Source organism: Nansenia antarctica, assembly GCF_963989245.1.
Source record: "Nansenia antarctica genome assembly, chromosome: 4".
Taxonomy (NCBI): Eukaryota; Metazoa; Chordata; class Actinopteri; order Argentiniformes; family Microstomatidae; genus Nansenia; species Nansenia antarctica.
Window position 1 is genome coordinate 9692612 of NC_137689.1, and position 22500 is coordinate 9715111.

General features: G+C 48.8%; 1 protein-coding gene across 2 annotated transcripts in view; it reads left to right on the forward strand.

The window, feature by feature from the left end:
- Window positions 1–21564, forward strand: part of ccdc102a (coiled-coil domain containing 102A) — a 61205-nt gene extending 39641 nt beyond the window's left edge. For both annotated transcript variants that reach the window (XM_080528491.1, XM_080528492.1), the window contains exons 7-9: window positions 9869–10039; window positions 10464–10567; window positions 20067–21564. In XM_080528491.1, coding sequence (XP_080384617.1) covers window positions 9869–10039; window positions 10464–10567; window positions 20067–20199 — 408 coding nt within the window. In that variant the 3' untranslated portion in view covers window positions 20200–21564. The remainder of the gene's footprint in view (window positions 1–9868; window positions 10040–10463; window positions 10568–20066) is intronic.
- The last annotated feature ends 936 nt before the right edge of the window (window positions 21565–22500 follow it).

Below are 22500 nucleotides of genomic sequence, written 5' to 3' on the forward strand. Positions count from 1 at the left end.
CAGTGTGAGTGGCAGACAGTGTGAGGGGCAGACAGTGTGAGGTACAGACAGACAGTGTGAAGGGCAGACAGACAGTGTGAGGTGCAGACAGTGTGAGGGACAGACAGTGTGAGGGACAGACAGACAGTGTGAGGTACAGACAGACAGTGTGAAGGGCAGACAGACAGTGTGAGGGGCAGACAGTGTGAGGGGCAGACAGACAGTGTGAGGGGCAGACAGACAGACAGTGTGAGGGGCAGACAGACAGTGTGAGGGACAGACAGACAGTGTGAGGGGCAGACAGACAGTGTGAGGGGCAGACAGACAGTGTGAGGGGCAGACAGACAGAGTGAGGGGCAGACAGACAGAGTGAGGGGCAGACAGACAGTGTGAGGAGCAGACAGACAGTGTGAGGGGCAGACAGACAGTGTGAGGGGCAGACAGTGTGAGGGGCAGACAGACAGTGTGAGGGGCAGACAGACAGTGTGAGGGGCAGACAGACAGTGTGAGGGGCAGACAGACAGTGTGAGGGGCAGACAGACAGTGTGAGGGGCAGACAGACAGTGTGAGGAGCCGACAGACAGTGTGAGGGGCAGACAGACAGTGTGAGGGGCAGACAGACAGTGTGGGGGGCAGACAGACAGTGTGAGGGGCAGACAGACAGTGTGAGGGGCAGACAGAGAGTGTGAGGGGCAGACAGACAGTGTGAGGGGCAGACAGACAGTGTGAAGGGCGGACAGACAGTGTGAGGGGCAGACAGACAGTGTGAGGGGCAGACAGACAGTGTGAGGGGCAGACAGACAGTGTGAGGGGCAGACAGACAGTGTGAGGGGCAGACAGACAGTGTGAAGGGCAGACAGACAGTGTGAGGGGCAGACAGACAGTGTGAAGGGCAGACAGACAGTGTGAGGGGCAGACAGACAGTGTGAGGGGCAGACAGTGTGAAGGGCAGACAGACAGTGTGAGGGGCAGACAGTGTGAGGTAGGTGCTGTAGTATATTTGGGTTGGCAGAGGTGTCCAGGAGGTTTGTCTTTGCACATATGGAGATGATGATTCTTCATGGGGCGTATAAGAAAGATGAAGCTTTAATATATAGTAGCTGAGCGTTTCTCCTTGTCACCTTCAGCATATGCCAGGAGTGAGTGATGGGGGGATGACAAGTCTAATCGAGTACAGAGAGGGCGGATGATTGACTTGGGACCTGCGGTGGGGTGTGGGTGTGCGTGTTGGTGTGCGTGTGTGTGTGTGTGTGTGCCCGCGCAAGTGTGTGTGTGTGTGTGTATTGGATACCCTATACAATACACACACACACACATACACACACACACACACACACACGCACACACACACACACACACACACTTAAATGCCCCTGCCAGTACACCCCTGCTCTGTGCTATTTTACGTAGCCCCTGTAAAAAGATGTCAGGAGCTGCTCAGGGCTCTGTTAGAGAAACGACATCACCACAAAGAACAGGAAGCCCGGTACACACAGCGTTCTACACCACAGCACCTGGTAAACACATCGTCAGTTAGAGGTTGATGTTATTTTAGAATTACCAACTACTGGCGCGAGCGTCAGTGTGGGCGAAGGAGCGGCTACAGAGACGTCTCTCTAAGACGGAGGTCACTAGGGAACCTAACGTACAGCGCAAGAGCTTCACAACTCAAAACACCACGCTGGCGTCTTAACAAACGTCAAAGCACAGAGTCACAGGCTCAAGGTAAAAGCTCGCTGAATCTTTTTGTGTTTCTGTGTTGTTTTTCTTTTCTTTTTCTTTTCTTTTCTAACCCTCTCTCTCTCTCTGTCTCTCTCTCTCTCCCTCAGTCCCTCCCTCTCTCTCTCTCTCTCTCTCTCTCTGTCTCTCTCTCTCTCCCTCAGTCCCTCCCTCTCTCTCTCTCTCTCTCCCTCACTCCCTCTCTCTCTCTTTCTCCCTCTCCCTCTCCCTCTCCCTCTCTCTCTCTCTCCCCCCCTCTCTCTCTCTCTCTCCCTCTCTATCACTCTTCTCTGAGAGAGATGTTCAGCCCCTGAATAAAGCTAGTTTGGTTTAACAACAAGCCGACACGTCCAATACGGATAGAGACCTAGCTTGGGCGGTGTGTGACCTCTTCTCTCACCTCTCAGAGTGCCGCTGTGGAGAGGTGTTGACGCCAGACCCACAGCTACCGGGTGAATAAGCACCCCGTCTGTAAGAGCCCCCGCCCCCACTCTCTAAAACAGCTGCCCGCTCCCAGATCACGATGATTAATGGAGCTGTACGGCGCTCTCATCTGCTCAGGCCAGACTAATGGACTCTCTCATTCTGATGAATTTGGTTTAACAGGTTCTGTTAGCGATTGTTCATTAGCATTTTCACTGGCTGTTGCATGCGTTTGTGTTTGTGTGTGTGTGTGTGTGTGTGTGTGGGGGGAGGGGTCTGTGGGGTCTGTGTCTGTGTGTGTGTGTGTATGTGTGCGTATCTGTGGGTCTGTGGGTCTCTGTGTGTGTGTGTGTGTGTGTGTGTGTGTGCGCACTTGTGACACACTGTTCGTGTGCGTGGGCCTTTTGCATGTGCGTATGTGTGTGACCCCGCGTGCCTCTGTGTGTGTGTTATGTAGATGAGCTCCCACCTAGCGTGCGTGGTAACCGTGGTAACATCTGGGGTTAGTTGGTGTGAAATAATCCGCCGTGCTCCTCGGAGCCCAGGCTTCTCTTCCAGTAGTTTTCCATTTAGGACCTGCTGTGTTCTCTCCTAGGGGGCCTTGCATTGCATACCCTGGCCTCTCTCTCACCGTCTCCCTCCCTCCCTCCCTTCCTCTCCCCCTCCCTCCCTCCCTCCCTTCCTCTCCCCCTCCCTCCCTCCCTCCCTCCCTCCCTTCCTCTCCCCCTCCCTCCCTCCCTTCCTCTCCCCCTCCCTCCCTCCCTCCCTCCCTCCCTCCCTCCCTCCCTCTGTTCCTCTCCTAATATGCCGTTAATGGCTTTTATTATTCCAAAGCCATCCCACACACTTGCGTGACAGGCACAAACTGATGGGGATTTTTCGCGGAATTGGTCGGACAGAAAGAAAAGGCATTGTTACTGGAGGTCACCTTGTTGTGTGTTGGTGTGTGTGTGTGTGTGTGTGTGTGTGTGTGGGTGTGGGTGTGTGTGTGTGTGTGTGTAGGTGTGTAGGTGTGTGTGTGTGTGTGTGTGTGTGTCTGCGTCTGCGTGTGCGCGTGCATGCATGCGCCTGTCTGTCAGTGCATCGTTCAGTATGATGCAGCTCTCCCCTGATCTCTACTCAGGCTAAACGGGCCTATTAGCAGCAGGTAGGCCGTGTGGCCCAGGCTGTGGTGTAAACGACTCCATTACCGCCGGCCCCAGTCAGTTATTTATGAGGCTCCACGGGCCGAGGCTGCAGTTAGCAGGCAGCACACAGGGCCTCTCCCGCCCCGCTCCCTCAGCCTGTGTCATTGAGCAGAGATACATCAACATCATCACGTGAGAAAATACCCTGAAGACCAGGAGACTATGTGTCAAAATAAACCACAAAATACTTATTACGAAAAAGTGTTTTGGTTAAAATACAGAAAGTAGGCCTACGTGGTGTGTATTTGGGGAAAAATGTTGTGTGTGTGTGTGTGTGTGTGTGTGTGTGCGTGTGTGTGCGTGTGAAGGGCAAAACAACACCGCCACTGTAGAATGGGAGTAAGAGCGAGAGGAGGACATTTTTACGGACACCGTGCAGAAGCTGAGGGAACATGAGTTCTTGGATGGAGTGTGTGTGTGTGTGTGTGTGTGTGTGTGTGTGTGTGTGTGTGTGTGTGTGTGTGTGGACAAGCCTTTATCACTTTTGTGGGTAGGAAGAGCCGTTCTTTGTAGCCACTTATTCTGAGCTCCGAGAAAGAAAGAAAGAAAGAAAAAAGAAAAGGAAGGAAGGAGGAGAGGAAGAAAAACAGAGACCAGGGTCAGCAAAATGTGTTTCAGAGACAGGGAGGAGGAGGAGGAGGAGGAGGAGGAGGAGGAGGGGGACGATAAGGAGGAGATAGAGTAGAGGAGAAAGAAAGGTTGGAGGAGAGGAGGAGGGTGTGTTTACATTGAGTGGGTCTGAGGGTGGGACAGTAATCACAGTGATACCAACGCCGGAGGGAGGAGAGCAGGGGGGATCGTAGAGCCCAGAACCTAAACTTGAAGGTGGGGGGGGGTGGGGGGGTTGGGTGTCGGGAGATGCGGTCAGGGTAATGAAGATACGGTTGCCAGGTGTGCGGGGAGGTGAACTCCAGCCTTTTTTCTCCGAAGGCCACACACCAATGACTGCAGATGGGCACCTCCCTCTCCTACTCTGTCTGCTTGGAGAGGTGTGTGTGTGTCTGTGTGTGTGTGTGTGTGTGTGTGTGTGTGTGTGTGTGTGTATCTGTGTGTGTGTGTCAAAAGTCTAAATCATAGTCATAATGTCAAAATGCACTGATAGTATTTATGTCCTTTGTACAGTATTGTACAATATTGTACATTTATGTGGACATAAATAAAGCATTTCAAATGTGTGTGTGTGTGTGTGTGTGTGTGTGTGTCTCTGTCTGTGTCTGTGTCTGTGTTTGTTTTAATTATTGCTCCTAATTATTCTCCACATCCAGAACTGTATAATGTTTGTTCTCAGAGATAATAACACAAAAATAACAAATACAGTATTAGTGTTGTTTTTACGGCGTGGTGCAGCCTGTCTGACTGTACTACTGCTCAGTGTCGGAGCAGAGGGAAGACCGTGTGTCTGTGGTATAGAGACTATGGGGGGGGGGGGGGTAGCTGGGGGGGGGGTAGCTGGTCCCTATAGAGTCTCTCTGGCTCCTCGTGGTTGGAGGGGGACAGTGAATCACACAGAGTGTCTCAGTGGGAACGGCCTCCCAGTCGTTTGCTGACAGTGAACCATTACCGCTACGCTACCTCCCCTACGCCCCCAGTTTGCCATTGATTGATGCCCCTCTTCATCTGTCCCCCCCCCCCCCCCCCCCTCTCTCTCTCTCTCTCTCTCCCTCTCCCTCCCTCCTTCTCCTTGTTATCCGTCTCCATAGGGTTGATCTAATCCTGACCAATCACGCTTGAGCAGAGCAATAGGTTCCTCTCCCTGAGGCAGCCTTATAATCAACCCAATTCCTCTGTTCTCTCTCTCTGTGTGTGTGCGTGTGCGTGTGCGTGTGCGTGCGTGAGTGAGTGCGTGTGTGAGTGAGATTGCATTTTTGTTTATGTGAAATTGGCATAGGGGGAGGAAGATATGAGTGTGAGCAATAAATCTGGAAAAAAGTGTGTGCGGTCACTTGCGATGCATGTGTGTGTGTGCGCTCCTTTGTTTCAGTGTAGTGGAGCAGATGTGGCTGCAGACTTCATGGTCTTGGAGGCAGTCAAGGAGAAACATTTAACAGCCTGCAACGTGTGGCCCACATATTTATTTATTTACGTAGATGTTGTTTGTATGGGGGGTGGGGGGGGGGTTGCCTGCCTGCCTGCCTGCTCGTGTATTTATGTCAATCTCTGTGTGGAATTTGTGTCCAGAAAATCATGTTTATTATGTGTGTTTAATTGCATTGTGCTTGTGTGCCCAGTACAAGCACAAAGATGGGAGGAGCCAGAGGGGGGTCACCATGGAAACCCGAGGACTGGGCCGTATTTCTTATTTTCAATGCTGGGGAACAATGAACTATCAGGAGCTATATTCTTTTTATATATATATATAAAGATATATATAGCTATAGATATATAGATATATAAAAGTAAAGTACTTAAATCTTTATAAGGATAATGACTGCTACATATATTAATATGTATCATAAACAATATGTATAATATGTATTTTGGGCCAGATTCCTCCAGTGTATGGGCACACCACAACACACACACACTCATCAATCCACACACACATCTCCATCTCTCACCTCCCATGTGAAGGGTACAGTGAGTGTCTTCATCACCACGGAATCATTCATCAGCCTCCCTCATGTTTTATGGAGACTGTGTGCTCTTATAGCCCGTCCTCTCTCCTTCTCCTGTCGTTCTTCCCCTTCTTTATTGAACCCCTCCTTCCTCCTCCTCCTCCTCCTCGGACAGAAATGACATTGTGGGCTGAAATGTAAAATCCAAAGTAGCGAGCCGCCGTCTGATGTTTGATGTGGCATCCTTTCTTTTGACAAGGGGCCATAATGATGTGATTTCATCACTCCGCTCATCTTCCTTCACACCCCCTCCCCCCACATTATCGCCTTTTCATGTCTCACTTCCCCCTCTTTTCTATTTTTCATCATTCTATAAGCTTCAAATTCCCTTTGTTCTTACTCTTCACCTCTGTCCTGATTTTTTTTTTTTATGCCACCCCTCCCCGCCGTATCCTCCCTCTCCTCCTTTCCCTACCCACCCTCACAATGTACATGAACCCTTTTATCTACCACCCCCCGCCCCCTCTCTCTCTCCCTCTCCCTGTCCCTTTGTCTGTTTGTTTTCATGTTGCATCAGTGTTGACCTTGAGCCTCCTCAACTTAACCCTCTTCAGGTCTGATATCAATCAACCAATCATCCAATCAATCTTCCCGCTTAATAAGCTGAGGTCATGTCCTGATATCTGATTGGCTATCTGTCTCTGTTCTGTATGGGTCCGGTCTGATTGGCTATCTCTCTCTGCTCTGTATGGGTCCGGTCTGATTGGGTATCTCTCTCTCTGCTCTGTATGGGTCCAGTCTGATTGGCTATCTCTCTCTGCTCTGTATGGGTCCAGTCTGATTGGGTATCTCTCTGTGTTCTGTGTGGGTCCAGTCTTGTCAGGCTGTGTTCCACGTGCAGCTCCAGAATGCAGACACGCTGCAGGAACTAGACCACGTCCTGGAATGATGTGACCTAGAAACAAAGAGCCCACCATCATGGAACGTTCCTCTCCAGGTGGTCTGGAGACCGTCGGGGGAGAGGGAGAGGGAGGGAGGGAGGGAGGGAGGGAGAGGGGGGGAGAGAGAGAGGGGGAGAGAGGGGAAGAGAGAGGTAGAGAGATGGGTAGAGAGAGAGGTAGAGAGAGGGAGAGGGAGAGGGAGGGAGAGGTAGAGAGAGATGTGGAAAGGGAGGTAGAGAGAGAGAGAGAGGGAGAGAGAGAGAGAGGTAGAGAGAGAGAGAGAGAGAGAGAGAGACAGGGAGAGGGAGAGAGGGAGAGTGAGATGTGGAAAGGGAGGTAGAGAGAGAGAGAGACAGAGAGAGAGACGGGGAGAGGGGGAGAGAGAGAGAGAGGGAGATGCATGCATGCAGTGTGTTACCTATCATTGTTCAGTGTGAGGCAGGGCTGGCAGTGTGAGGCAGCAGTCCATTATGCATGTGTTTGCACACAGTCTGGACATTTGATTACCATGTTGAATTATTGATGACCCATGTGCTCTCTCTCTCTGTTCCTGCCTCTCTTACTGTAAGCCCACTCTCCCTTCACTTTTGTTTTCTTTGTGTGTGTGTGTGTGTGCGTGTGCGTGTGTGAGTGTGTTTGTGTGGGTGTGTGTGGGAAGCAATCTAGAGGTCATGGTCCAGGTGGTAGTCACTTTGGGGGGGCTCGGAGAGGGGGGGGGGGGCGTGGCTGGCTGGCCGGCTGGCCTTACAGTGGGGGGGGGGGGGGGGGGGGTTGGGGGACTGGGGGACTGGTCTTACTCAGTCTTTAAATAATTTACCTTAATCAATTTGAAGAAACCTTTAAATAATTTACCTTAATCAAGGCCTCAACTGGCCCTGGGAGGCGAATATGGCCACAATGGATTACACAAAGGTTCCTTTGTCTGTCCATCTATACCTCACTCTGCCCCTCTCCTTGTCTGTCCATCCATACCTCACTCTCCCCCTCTCCTTGTCTGTCCATCCATACCTCACTCTGCCCCTCTCCTTGTCTGTCCATCCATACCTCACTCTGCCCCTCTCCTTGTCTGTCCATCCATACCTCACTCTGCCCCTCTCCTTGTCTGTCCATCCATACCTCACTCTCCCCCTCTCCTTGTCTGTCCATCCATACCTCACTCTGCCTCTCTCCTTGTCTGTCTATCCATACATACCTCACTCTGCCCCTCTCCTCTCTCACTTCTCTGTTTCCATCTAGGGATATACATAATGAGGATTTGTCAGGTTTGTTTACCAGACAGTATGGTTAGAGATATGACTATGAGAGTGACGGTAAGACATAGTGACATTATGATATTGTCAGTGGAGGTTTGGTGTAAAAGGGACCTATAATTGGTTTGTTGGGAAGTGATGGGTTTGAGATAGGGTTAGAATTCCATCAGCCTTCCATCATACCTGAAAATTGATTTTACATAAAGTAGAAGACCACATTATATATAGGTCTGAAGTATTGCACCAACAATTCATCACCTCAACCACAAAACTAATCTCTTCTTTTCCTCACTTGGTTGTGTGTCGTATGGTGTGTGTGTGTGTGTGTGTGTGTAAATGGTAAATGGTAAATGGACTGACTTATATAGCGCCTTATTCCAAAGCGCTTTACAATGGCCTCTCATTCACCTATTCACACACTCTTTCACACACCAATGGCGGCAAGCTACCATGCAAGGTCTTGCCCAAGGACACCTGACAGGTGTGACAGGTTGACAGGTGTGTGTGTGTGTGTGTGTGTGTGTGTGTGTGTGTGTGTGTGTGTGTGTACGTGTGCGTGTGCGTGTGCGCATGCGTGTGTGTGTGGCGTGCGCGTGCGTTTGTATTTGTGTTTGTGTAATGCTGGAGCAGTGAATCGTTCCAATCAGCTGTCTGTTTCAATAGGCTAGCGTCTATGGAAAGACCTTTCCCGCTTTGCTTGGCTATGCACTAGTGAATGTCAGCTCTGTCCCTTGCGCATGATTTGATTTCCTTGGCCTTAAAACATGTATTGTATACTATAGTACACTGTGTGCTACCCTACCATGTTCAGCGGAAGACTCAGGCAAGCTACAGCAACAGTAATGACTTGGGTAGACACTGTAGCCTGAATGTTCAGTGGAACAGCAGAGACGTTCGCGAGCTTTGAACATTCGATTCTTTTTCGTGTTCTTGTTCTTTTGAATACGTGTCGTGTAATAATAATAATTAATATTTTTGCCATTTAGCAGACGCTTTTAATCCAAAGCGATTTACAATTACGAATTACAGGGACATTCCCCCTGGAGTAACTGAGGGCTAAGTGCCTTACTCAAGGGCACACTAGTAGTGGTGTGGCTTCAGGCGGGATTTGAACTCACAACCTTCCGATCACAAGTCCAACTCACTATCCACTAGACCACCACTAGACCACCACTACCCCCGTGTCTGTAGTCTGTGGTTTCAGGCGGGATTTGAACTCACAACCTTCCGATCACAAGTCCAACTCACTATCCACTAGACCACCACTACCCCCGTGTCTGTAGGACGTCGTCTCACACTACAACGCGGGATAACCCTGCCGCCAGCTTTCCTGTTTAGATGTTCGCTTTCAAGAGTTTAGTCTTTGAGAGATAAGAGAGATACGATACTAAAATGCTCCCTGACCTAGCGAACGACTATCACAGCAAAACAACCAGACACGCTCGCTAACACCTCACACAGAAACTCAGGGAGGTTTTAAGATGGTTCTCGACGGAACCCAGAACCAACATCAACACACAACCAACACCAACACACAGCCAACACACAACTAACACATAACACACAACCAACACACAACCAACACCAACACACAACCAACACGCAACCAACTCACAACAAACACACAACCAACACATAACACACAACCAACACCAACACACAACCAACACACAACACACAACCTAGGACACAAAGACGGACATAAAAACAACACTTTCAACCGAGACTCTCCATTGAGGAGTCTTTTATTTGGAGAAACCGGCCCTAACGGACCCTATAATAACCCTCCCCCCCCTCCTGTGCTCCCCACTCAGGAGCTGGCAGACATGCGCCACGTCCACTCCAAGGTGAAGAAGCAGTACCAGGAGAAGATGGCGGAGCTGGCCCACGCCAACCGCAGGGTGGAGCAGCACGAGGCGGAGGTGAAGAAGCTGAGGCTGAGGGTGGAGGAGCTGAAGAAGGAGCTGGGCCAGGCGGAGGACGAGGTGAGACCAGACCACCCACAATGCACTGCACTGGACCAGGGATAACAGATTGATTCTTTTATAAAAAAAAAATAAAAAAAAGATTGTTAGATTTTATTTGTTTTATTTACTTTATTCATGTATTATTTGTTGTAATGTTGATTGTGTGTGGACCCCAGGAAGGTTAGCAAACTGCAGCATAAGCTAACGGGGATCCTTTAAATAAACAAATTAGCTAGATTATTGATAATACACTTGTATCTAAATTGCTATGGAACTTTTATTTTATTTTATTGAATGTTGATTCTGGGAACTGAAGTCTGATGTTCTGTGTGTGTCTGTGTGTTTGTGTTTGTGTGTCTGTGTGTGTGTGTGTGTGTGTGTGTGTGTGTGTGTGTGTGTGTGTGTGTGTGTGTGTGTGTCTGTGTGTGTGTGTGTGTCACAGCTGGACGAGGAACACAACCAGACCAGGAAGCTGCAGAGGTCTCTGGACGAGCAGGTGGAACAGTCAGAGAACCTCCAGGTCCAGCTGGAGCACCTGCAGTCCAGGTCAGCGTTCTGCTACACACACACACACACACACACACACACACACACACACACACACACACACACACACACACACACACACACACACACACTCTCACACACGCGCACACACACACATGGAAAAAAACACACACACACACACACACCTTCCTGCTGTATGTGTTTGACACTCATAACCGTGTATGTGTGCGTGTGTTCACTCACTGCTCACACACACCACTCATCTCCTATAATCGCACATACTCTCACGTCATACCTATTAGCGAAAGCACACTCGCGCTTACGTCCACACGCGGGGGAAAAGCACACACTCTGAGTGTGCCCCTGTGTCAGGCCTATCTAAGCCTTCCTGCCAGTGGGCCTGGTGGTGTGTGATGTTAATCAGACAGTATGCTGGGAGCTGCCATGCTCAGCGGAGGCTCCGGCTCACACAGGTGTCTTAACCGGGAGGAGATTAGCCAACGATGAGGCCTGAGTCTTAGCCTGTCAGACAGCCCTGCCTGCTCACGCTCGCTAGGACGTTTCACACCCCCCCCCCCACCACCCCACCCTCTCTTTTTCTTCTTTCTCCCTCCGCTCCTCTCTCTGGCCTATCTCCTTCCGTCAGTGTCTTGTACTGTTTTTCCTCCCCCTCTCTCTCTCTGTCTCTCACATGCTCCTCTCTTCTCTCTCTCTCTCTCTCCCCCCCTCTCTCTCTCTCTCTCTCTCTCTCTCTCTCTCTTTCTCTGTCTCTCTCTTTCTCTGTCTCTCCCTCTCTCTTTCTTTCTTCCTCCCTCCCTCTCTCTCCATCTCTCTCCCTCTCTCTCTCTGTCTCTCTCTCTCTCTCTCCCCCCCTCTCTCTCTCCTCTCTCTCTCTCTCTCTCTCTCTCTTCTCTCTCTCTCTCCCCCCTCCCTCCCTCCCTCTCTCTCTCACTCTCTCTCTCTCTCACTCTCTCACTGTCTCACTCTCTCTCTCTCTCTCACTCTCTCTCACTCTCTCACTCTCTCACTCTCTCTCTCTCTCTCTCTCCATCTCGCTGCCTTATCATTCCGCCAGCGTCCCAGCACCGTGCCCTCAGTCAGCCAATCGGGGGCCTCCCAGCTGCAGGTTACCGTAGTAACAGAGAGCCTTCACGCTGCGCAGCAGCAGCTCTGGGCCCCCTGTAGCTCAGCAGAGGAGCGACAGACGTGTCGGCATGGTAACGCCTTCAGGACCTGATACATGCACGCACACACACACATCAAACACACACACGCACACACACACACATCAAACACACACACGCACACACACACACATACATCTGAGAAGGGAATGTATGTTTGGTGTGGAGCAGCCTGATGGAAGCATAACAGACCTGGGATCAGGTTACCTCAGGCAACAATACGTAACCTGATACGTGCCCTGTAACCCCGCATAATATATAATATATCATATATAATATGAGATGGTGCTGGTACTGTACCATACTGAGCTATAGGGGGAACGGAGACGAGACATCCAGAGACATCCAGGCTGAGGATTCATACAGTTATCACAGACAGTACATATATACATACAGTTATCACATACAGTACATATATATACAGTTATCACATACAGTACATATATATACAGTTATCACATACAGTTATCACATACAGTACATATATATACAGTTATCACATACAGTTATCACATACAGTTATCACATACAGTACATATATACAGATATCACATACAGTTATCACACACAGTACATATATACAGATATCACATACAGTTATCACATACAGTACATATATATACAGATATCACATACAGTTATCACATACAGTACATATATATACAGATATCACATACAGTTATCACATACAGTTATCACATACAGTGGGAGTAATAAGTATTCAACAAATCAACATACATGTTTTATTCAACATATTTCCATTGCAGCAAAAAACGGTATGTGCAATAAAGGGGAATTACACAGGAAATAAGTATTTTTCATTTTTTTAATCTTCCCTAAGAATATCTACCAATCTCTTTAACTACAGTGGGGTGCAAAAAAATTGGGCACCCCTGGTTTAAATGTCTGTTACAATTAATCGCCAAGTGATTGAAAGCAAACCTGAACACTAAATGCTACAAAGTTTTCTCGTTAGGGCTTCAATGAGTGAGGTGAATATAATTCCAGGGTTGAACTAGGCTATATATTATAACTCCATAACTCCATGCCTTCTAAAGTATCCGACTGCGGTGGCTATTGTGTCTGGTGTTAAAAACCACGAGTTCCTCTAAATAGTTGTTCAAGGATGTCAGAATCAATCATCCTAACCCTAACCCATCAAGGAGAAGGCTACAACAAACTCTTGCAACATTTCAAGCATTACCAATTTCCACTGTCAGAAACATCAGAAAATGTAAAATAAATGGAACAATTGAAGAATTTAAATTTCAGATAGAATGGCCTGAGATCTGGTGAGAAATGTTCAGAAGAACCCACACATCACTGCAAAAGAGCTGCAAAAAAGAGCAGCAGACACCGGTCTCGTTGTTCACAGGACAACAATACAGCGTACCTTAAACAACAAAGACCTACATGGCAAAGTTGCCAGAAAGAAGCCTTTCCTACGGCCTCAGCCCTCAACACAAAATGAAGCGTCTGAAGTATGCAAAAGAAAACCTTGAGAAACCTGAAGCCTATATTGGAACAATGTGCTTTGGACTGACAAAACCAAAAGTGAACTTTTTGGCCACAACCAAAAAAGGTATTTTTGAAGAAAAAAAGGGTGAAGCATTTGTAGAGAAGAACCTTGCCAACTTGTTAAGCATGGAGGTGGATCCATTATGCTTTGGGGTTGTGTAGCAGCTGGGGGCACAGGCAATATTATGCGGGTGGAAGGAAGAATGGATTACACCAAATATCAAGACTCTAGAGGCTAATGTTCGAAGGTCAGTCCAGAAATTGAAGTTGGTTTGGTATTCCTGCAAGACAATGACCCGAAGCGTACCTCAAAATCAACCATGAAGTACCTCCAGGAAAGACAGATGAAGGTTTTGGAATGGCCATCACAGTCCCCAGACTTGAATATTATTGAACAGGAGTGATCTCCAACATGCCGTGCATGCAACAAGGCAGAAGAATATTTCTCAGCTAGAAGTGTTCTGACAGGACGAAAGGGGAACAATTCCCCAAACTGTAAAAAGTAAAACATACAAATTAATCTTGCTTTAAAATGTGATGAAATGTGTCATGTTTAAGTTTGTACCATTTAGAGGTTAGGTTTGCTCCGTTTCACTTAGATTTTCATTGTAAAAGGCATTTTGACTAGGGGTGCCCACATTTTTGCACCCCACTGTATTTTCCCTGCTCTCTCTCTCTCTCTCTCTCACTCTCTCTCTCTCTCTCTCTCTCTCTCTCTCTCTCTCTCTCTCTCTCCTCTCTCTCTCTCTCTCTCTCTCTCTCTCTCTCTCTCTCTCTCTCCCTGTCTCTGGCTCTGGCTCCCTCTCTCTCTCTCTGTCTCTCTCTCTCTGTCTATCTCCTGTCATCCTTCTAATGCCCCCCCCCCCCTCCCCTACCTCTCTCTCTCTTCTGAAAGGAATAGTTCCCGGTCCTTCAGTCTGAAAGACCAGAGCGGAGTCTACTTTACTACCTCTTGCCCAGTCTATAATCATAAACCTAATGCCTAAATCAATATATACACCACAATTGGGCAGGTGATCCGGGAAAGACCTTGCTGTATTCTGGGGTTTCCAGCAGGCTGGGGAGTGGATGGGGGGGGCGGGGGTGTGAGAGGATTGGGTGGTTAGGGACTGAACCATTGAATGGTTGTTTTATTGTGGCTTGTTAAAAGTCCATCCTTCATATTGATTTATCAATCGAATTCCCCCTGGATTTGACTGATCCTGTACACACACACACACACACACACACACACACACAATACAATACAATACACAATAAACTTTTATATGCACACATAGCTTTTGTGCGCGCACACACACACACGCACACACACACACACACACACACACACACACACACACACACAGAAAGGAACAGAGCACAGGGTCAACCGCAATGCAGCACCCCTGGAGCAGTACACACACTCTAAGCATCCGCACACAAAGCGCTAACACAAACATGTTGCCCCTATGTTTTCAATAGAATATGCATGCATGCTCACGTAAACCTACGCCCATGTTTATATGCATGTCTATGTTATCTGATACTACCCATGATGCACTCCCACTTTGCAACTCACTGCTATCTGACACACACACACACACACGACCTCTGGCCTCCTGGGTGTGTTAACAGCGTCGGGGTCAGGGGTGAGGGGCGGACAAGGGGGCGCTGAGGCGTGTGTGTGTGTGTGTGTGTGTGTGTGTGTGTGTGTGTGTGTGCATCTGTGGAATGTAGAGGGTAGAGATAAGATAAGGAACACATCAGATATGCGGCGGCCATGGGAGCGGTCTCCTCTGACAGAGGAGGACAAGGACGTGGCTGAACCACCGCTGCTCAGACAGAGAGGTCCTGGTCTGAGGTGGTCTGGTCCTGAGGTGTTCTGATGTTCTGGTCCTGAGGTGTTCTGGTCCTGAGGTGGTCTGGTCCTGAGGTGTTCTGTGGAGCCTCTCTCTCTCAGCCAGGACCCAGGCTAAAGTGTGTATCATACATGTTTCAATCCCTAGTGTTGGGGCAATGGGCGGTAACAGCTAGCTGGTTATACAGTTCTGCATAATGGTGTGCGTGTGTGTGTGGGGGTTGTGTGTGTGTGTGTGTGTGTGTGTGTGTGCGCGTGCGTGCGTGCGTGTGCGTGCGTGGGTGCGTGTGCGTGTGTATGGAGGAGGAGACACTAGACACTGGACACTAGACACGAGAAAGCCAATTAGAAATGAGAGAAAATAAAGGTTTTTTTCCAATGTTTTATTGAATTCCCTTCAGTTTAGTAGGATTGTCTGTTTAGCACAGGCAGGGGGCCCATTCAGCCTGCCGTGGTGACGCCTGCTCTGTTGTCTGGCGCTAACGCTATTAACACACGACTGGTTGGCTGTATACAGAGGGGCTTAATGCACACAGAGACCCTCGGTTGATGTTGACAGCAAGTAGTGTGCTTATGATGCGTTTTCATCCCCAGCGTGTGTGTGTGTGTGTGTGTGTGTGTGTGTGTGTGTGTGTTTATTTTACCGAGGCGCGGTGTTGGAGGTTTAATGCAATTTTAGAGGCAGATAAGAGTGCCTGAGGCAGGGAGGGAAGGAGGGAGGGAGAGAGAGGGAGAGAGAGGAAGAGGGAGAGGGAGAGGGAGAGAGAGAGAGGGAGAGAGAGGAAGAGAGAGGGAGAGAGAGAGACAGAGACCGAGAGAGAGAGAGAGAGCATTGGATCTGTGTGTGGGTATAGGGTGCAGGCTTAGTGTGTTATTGACAGGCGTGATTCCTGTAAAGCCTTATTTTTATTGCCTCTCATTCTAACGTGTGGCGGTAGAGCTCTCACACACGGTATTTCAGGTCGGTAAAAAAAGGGAGAAAAAAGCAGTCTCCTACTGTTTGTATTCTGTTTCCATTTGATTTTGGTAACAGCAGCTGACAGCCATCAGGGATGACACATTGGTGAAGTTTAGCTCGGGTGTTGGTATTATTGATTCTGTTGTATTCCTCTATTTGCTGTTCTGGGTTTTGTTGAAATTGTTGAGAAAAGCAATTGCAGCCAAGTTTGATAAATTAATGCCCGAGGGAGCCCCAGAATCTCTCCTTTTAGCTCTCTCTTTCTCTCTCTCTCTCCCTTTCTCTCTCTCTCTCTCTCCCTTGTTCTCCAGATTTATAGTCGCTCACCTAAACATGGCCTAGCTAAGTGTTTGGGGCTCAATTGAAAAGCTTTTAGCCGTTTAACGGGTGACTGTGGTCAAAACACAATGATGTGTAATTTAGAGCCGTTCAAAGGCTCAATCCCAATTCACCCCTACTACCCCCGGCTCCGTTTTTTCACCCCCCGACGGCTCTGTTTTGCGCGTCCACTTGTCCCAATTCTTGTTTTCATGTAGGGGTAGGGCCAAGGGGTAGTGCTTTTCACGGCTCCGTTTGAAGATTTGTCACGACCAGACTAGGTTCGGAGCCATGGCCCTACGTCCCAGAATGCATTGCGAATCATCTACAGAAATCTATCGCTCTAGGGCTAGGCAATGCCGGAAAACAACCACAAATGTAATTACGTTTTCTTTGTTAATTAAGATTAAGAAAAATTAGGATAACCATCGTTATTATCTTAGTTTAATGTCATTTCATTGTATTATATAACTTTTCTTGTTGTTGTTCTCTGTTGAATTCAAAAGACCCCAGGAGACCAGAGTTATCACATGCGGTACTGGTCTTTATTGTCAACAAAGACCCGGAATATTCTGCAGAACCACTGACTTCATACGGTCACAACAGAGTTAAATACATCTTCCTATAGAGGGTTGGGGTTGGGCAACAGAGTGTCACTTGGTATTTTTCTGTCGGTGCCAACCCTTTTAGTCAGTGGTTCATTTATATGATACATCACGCAAACGTGGCAGGAAAATAAGGACCGTTGAACTGTTTTTGTGCTGAGATAGACGGACAATAAACTGATACATGTTTCATCACTTACATAAGAGACATTGGGGCCATTCTACCACACTTTCTACCACACAAGCATAACAAAAACATTGCCATTACGCTGAGGTTTGCTGTGTGTGCCTCTGCTGACCCAACCATAGAAAATACGCCATCGGAGCGCAATTCACATTTACGCTCCAGAACAAGATGTACGACCCTGTTTATTTAGCTGTACATAAATGGACTGACTTACATAGCGCCTTTATCCAAAGCGCTTTACAACGGCCTCTCATTCACCCATTCACACACATTCACACACCAATGGCGGCAAGCTAGCATGCAAGGCGCCGGCCCGCTCACTGGGAGCAATTTGGGGTTCAGTGTCTTGCCCAAGGACACTTCGACATGTGGCCAGCCGGGGCTCGAACCGCCGATGTGCCACAGCCGCCCCATAATGTATGTTTTATGGGGGATCACATCCACCCACACTCCTCTAATACCAGTGCAGACTGGCATGGTAGGAGTTGCTAGCCTTACAGAGCACCACTATTCTATCATGAACTGGCCTGATAATGAAGCATTGTTCTTTTTTATTTGATGACTCGTTTGATCGATTGATAGGATGAAACTTATGTTGTGAATGAATCGCGAGCGTCGATGCTTTTCTATGATATGACTGATGACGTATCAGGGTCTTGAAGGGTTGTCCCATTTCATAGGGAGGGCGATAGTGGGAGTGGGAGGGAGAGAAGGGGACAGGGAGGGAGACAGTGGGAGTGGGAGGGAGAGAAGGGGACAGGGAGGGAGATAGTGGGAGGGAGGGAGGGAGACAGGACTCACAGCTGAGCTCAGTAAAGGTCCATTAATAATTTAAAAGGGAGTGAGCGCATTCATTATGTGAGCGCATGTTGAGTCTTTGATCTTGCCTGTGTGTGTGGCAAAGCCCGCCGGTAACAGGATCAGAATGAGAACAGCCACCAACCCGTGACATTACTGTTAGAGTGTCTGTCCCCCAGCGTGAACACACAACACACACACGCCCGCGTCTCGGCCACCCACCGCTAGCCTTTAACCCGACCCTCGCGTGCGTACGCGCGCGTGTCCTCCGGCCGCTTGTCGTATCACATACGAACAGCGGCCCACACAACCCACAACCCACCGCTCTGCTAACTCTGCACTTTCACGCTCCTAAACCCGACAGCTCATATATCTCAGTCTCATCTCCATCTACAACCAGCCCCCCCCCACCCCCCAGCAGCAGCACCTCTGGAAGGTACAGTATGAATAAGTCAGTGGTTCGGTCGCTGCTACGGCCCAGGGTTGTTGGCTAAGTTCATAAGTGCTCGTGTATTATTCATCGGCGGGGGGGGGTGTGGGGTGTGAGTCATGGAGGATCACACTAGCTTGGCTACAGGGGCTCGGCGGGGGCCGCTACGCCTGCAGCCTTCCTCTCAGCCGTGGTCTTATTCCTAATCCGTCTCCGTTTACCTGGAGAGCAGGTTGTTGAATTTACCTGGCGAATTTACCTACCCCCCCCCCACACACACACACACACACACACACACACACACACACACAGATCACCGGCTCAGACGCGACGGCAGAACACACCTTTTTCCCCTGACGATTAAAAGCTGCTGTTGTTCTAACGAAACACGACAGGTGATGGACAGCGCCGGCGACGACACGGGGAGGAGGCAGGACGGGAGGGGAGGGGAAAGTAAAGAGAGAGACGAGAGAGGGAGCCGTAAAGACAGGAAGGGTGGGGAAGGTGGAGAGAGAGAGAGGGGGGGGGGTGGGCGGGGGACAGAGGGAGAGAGTGTTGGTTTAAAGGAATTAAGTACAGGGGCGCTCCTCTTGTACCTGTTTGTCTTTGTCATTACGGCGGGGCCCCGCTAACACAGGTACGGTTCTGGGCCCGGAGTCAAGTATGAATCATCTGGAGATGAAGATCAATTGGCCGAGCGGCTCACTGATAAATCATTTAAGCTTTTTTCTGGGAGTCTGAGAGGGATTCATTACAGCCCAGACTTGATAGGGAAACCGAGGCTGAATCCCTAAACCTAACCCTCCCTCCCCTCTCTCCCCTCCTCCTCTCTTCTCATCTCCCCACCTCCCCTACTTACCTTCTCTCTCCTCTCTCCTCTCATCTCTTACCTCCCGCCCCCCCGCCCCCAACTCCCCCCTTTCCTGTCCTGAGTGTTTAACTGAGCTCGTAATAAGACTGGTCCAGACTGGCCGTGTCAACAGCAGTAAAACAGCGCTAGTTCAGTGGCTGCCTGCCTGCCTGGTCAGTGTTAGCCAGTTGGGTGTTACCTGGCAACGGAAGAGGCACACGCTTGTGTTAGCGACTCTGCTTTTAAGACCAGTTTGTTTAGCCAACGGCAGAGTCCAGAATTCTGCCTTCTTTTTTATTTTGTTGCTCTCGCCGCTTTTGGCAGTGAACGCTCACCTGTCGTCAACATGAGAATAATCAGTGTTGATGTGTCAGTCTTGTTAAAGAGAGGCTATGTGTGAACCCAACTCTGCGCTCTTCAGGAAAATAGAGATAGTTTGAACATTATTTCTGACCTTACCTGGGGTGTTGATTCGATTTCCCATTTAAATCCAATGGGTTTCCTAATTTAGCAATGTACGACGTCTCCCGGCTAGCAACTTAAGCAAAGCTAGAGGAAACGAACGGGTGTGTTCCATAAATAGTAATAATAATAATAATCTACATTTATATTGTGCCTTTCAGGGGACCCAAGGTCACTTTACAGAGAAACAGAAAGCAACAAAAACAACAAAAACAGTCAGACAAACAGACAGGCAAACAAAAACAACAGCAGAACTAGGGGCCGAAAGCCTTAGCAAACAGGTGGGACTTGAGGGCTGTTTTAAAGGCGTCCAGTTCACTCGTAATTGTGTCTGTCCCCCATGTCCACTCACTCACTCCCTCCCTCCCCTCTCCTTGTTGCGGTCTAGGCTGAGGCGGCAGCAGAACCCGGGGACGTTTGGGAAGATGAGGTCGGCCCGCTTCGGCCCGGACAACCCAGACGGACCTCCCAGCGACCCAGACGAGGAAGAGGAGGAGGAGCTGCAGATCCAGATCCCCTGAGAGAGAGACAGACACACAGACACGTCTGGACAGACGGACAGACATAATGGGACAGAGTGATGGACAGACAGACAGACAGACTCCCGACATAGGGCTTCTCATTTCAAGAGCCGTACACAGACACGGACACAGAGAGATGGACATCATTTGGACCTTCTGTCATCTCTCGTCGCCCTGACTCGACGACAAAGACTGACACAGCAGCGGGTTACCATGGACACCTCCCGCACACACACCTGTACCTGTGAACTACTCCAGTGTGACCAATAGGGGTCATGATGGAGCCCTATAGTACAGCCCACGACAACCCCGCCACTCCTCCTCTGCTCCATCTCACGTCCACACCGTCACTCACCACATCAACAACATCATCAGTATTACAACGTCACTGTGTTCCTCTCACCACTACCCTTCTTCAGTAACTTTCTCGTCTTTCTCTCTATCTATCTATCTATCTATCCCCTCCTCTTTTCCACTCCCACTCTCTTCCTCTGTCTCTATGTCTCTACCTGTCCTTCGACTACCTGTCCTTCTCTTTTCATCCCCCCACTCCCACATCACTCTACATTCCTCCATTTTGCCTTTGACCATTTCATTCCTGAGCTAGTCCACCCGAATGTTGTATATTCTGATGACATGTGTAAAACACACATACAGTAGTTATGTAATGTATGGTTATGTCACGTACAATGTATAATGTGGAGGTTGTACAGTATCATCATTACCTGTACATACAGTATGTGTGTGTGTGTTTGGCTCTCAGGTCAAGTGTGTGTGTGTGTGTGTGTGTGTGTGTGTGTGTGTGTGTGTGTGTGTGCGTGTGCAAGTGCGTGCGTGCCTGTGTGCCTGCATGTGTGTGTCAAATAGAAATGTAAAACAGAGCTGACGTGATTCTTGACTGAGAGAGGCATTTCTGTTCTATATCATGTATTTCTATCTGATCATTCGAAAAAGGTGGAGCTGTGTTGAGTGTGCAGCCTTGGGGGTGTTTGAGGACACTCCACCCCTGTTTCCCCCTCATCCACCTGTCTCCTCCATCTCCCCGCCTCCTCTCCACAACCACTTAATCAATGGGACGGGATGCAGCGGGTCGAGAGTAGAACCAAGACGATCACCTGTGACTTATCGACTCTTCCGCATAGTGGACTGTTGATTCTGAAAGCAATAAGACATCCACTCCACTCTCTCTCTCTCTCTCTCTCTCTCTCTCTCTCTCTCTCTCTCTCTCTCTCTCTCTCTCTCTCTCTCTCTCATATCTGATACTGCAGTACGGGCTACTAAGCTATTTGTAACGGTCATGATTGCAAATTATTTATGTCGTTGTTCTTTTTTTACAATTGATCTGTACCACAGTGTTTTTTGAATTTAGCTATATAAATATTAACTGTACATATAAACACGGCTGTGTCTCTGGGTGTTTTCTATAGTGTGTGTGTGTGTGTGTGTGTGTGTGTGTGTGTGTGTGTGTGTGTGTGTGAGAGTGAGAGTGAGAGTGTGAGTGCGTGAGTGCGTGCGTGCGCATGCACCTCAGCCCAATACAAGATTATCTTCCCTCCCCAAAGCCGACCTGGTATTACCCTCCACCCCCCACTCAGGTCTCTGTGTTCTCAGGCATTAAAGTTTAACACTAGTTTCCTTCCCTCCTCCTCCGTATTGTATGAGTGATGATGCTGTGCAAGGTGTTCCAGGTCTGGGTAATTTAATCCCACTCTTCAGAGGCCGAGATACACTACGCCACTCTGGTGATCCAGAGACTTAGCCTGTACTGTCTGCTCTGCACAGGCAACTACCCTCTGGACAGACCACGCTGTTCTGTTCTGTTTCTGTATATTTGGACACTAGTTCTTATAGTGGAATGTGCGGTATATTTACTCCAGCTTTTGTATCTGTTATTCAGTAATATGCCTCAATAACTACATGTTATCGTATAGACTTGCTGCAGGGAAAGATAACTTCCGCAATTTACGGTATACTGCATTCCACCGTCGATAACAACACAGGATTACCTGTTTTCTCTGAACCACATACTTTCCTGTGCCTGTTCATGTCGTTCTTTGCTAGCAGACAAGTCATTGGCCATGTGTGGATGGAGCTCTGCGACAGTATAGTCCAGACTACTGGACCTCTCTCTACTCCCTCCTCTCCCCCAGCATGTAGCCTAAATTATGATAACCATCTTATTATCTTAGTTTACTGTCATTTCAATGCATTATAGACATTTTCTTTCCAACAAACATAACAAAAATACGTTTTTGGATAGCTATTTTGCCGCTATGAGTACACCGACCAACGCGGAGCCGT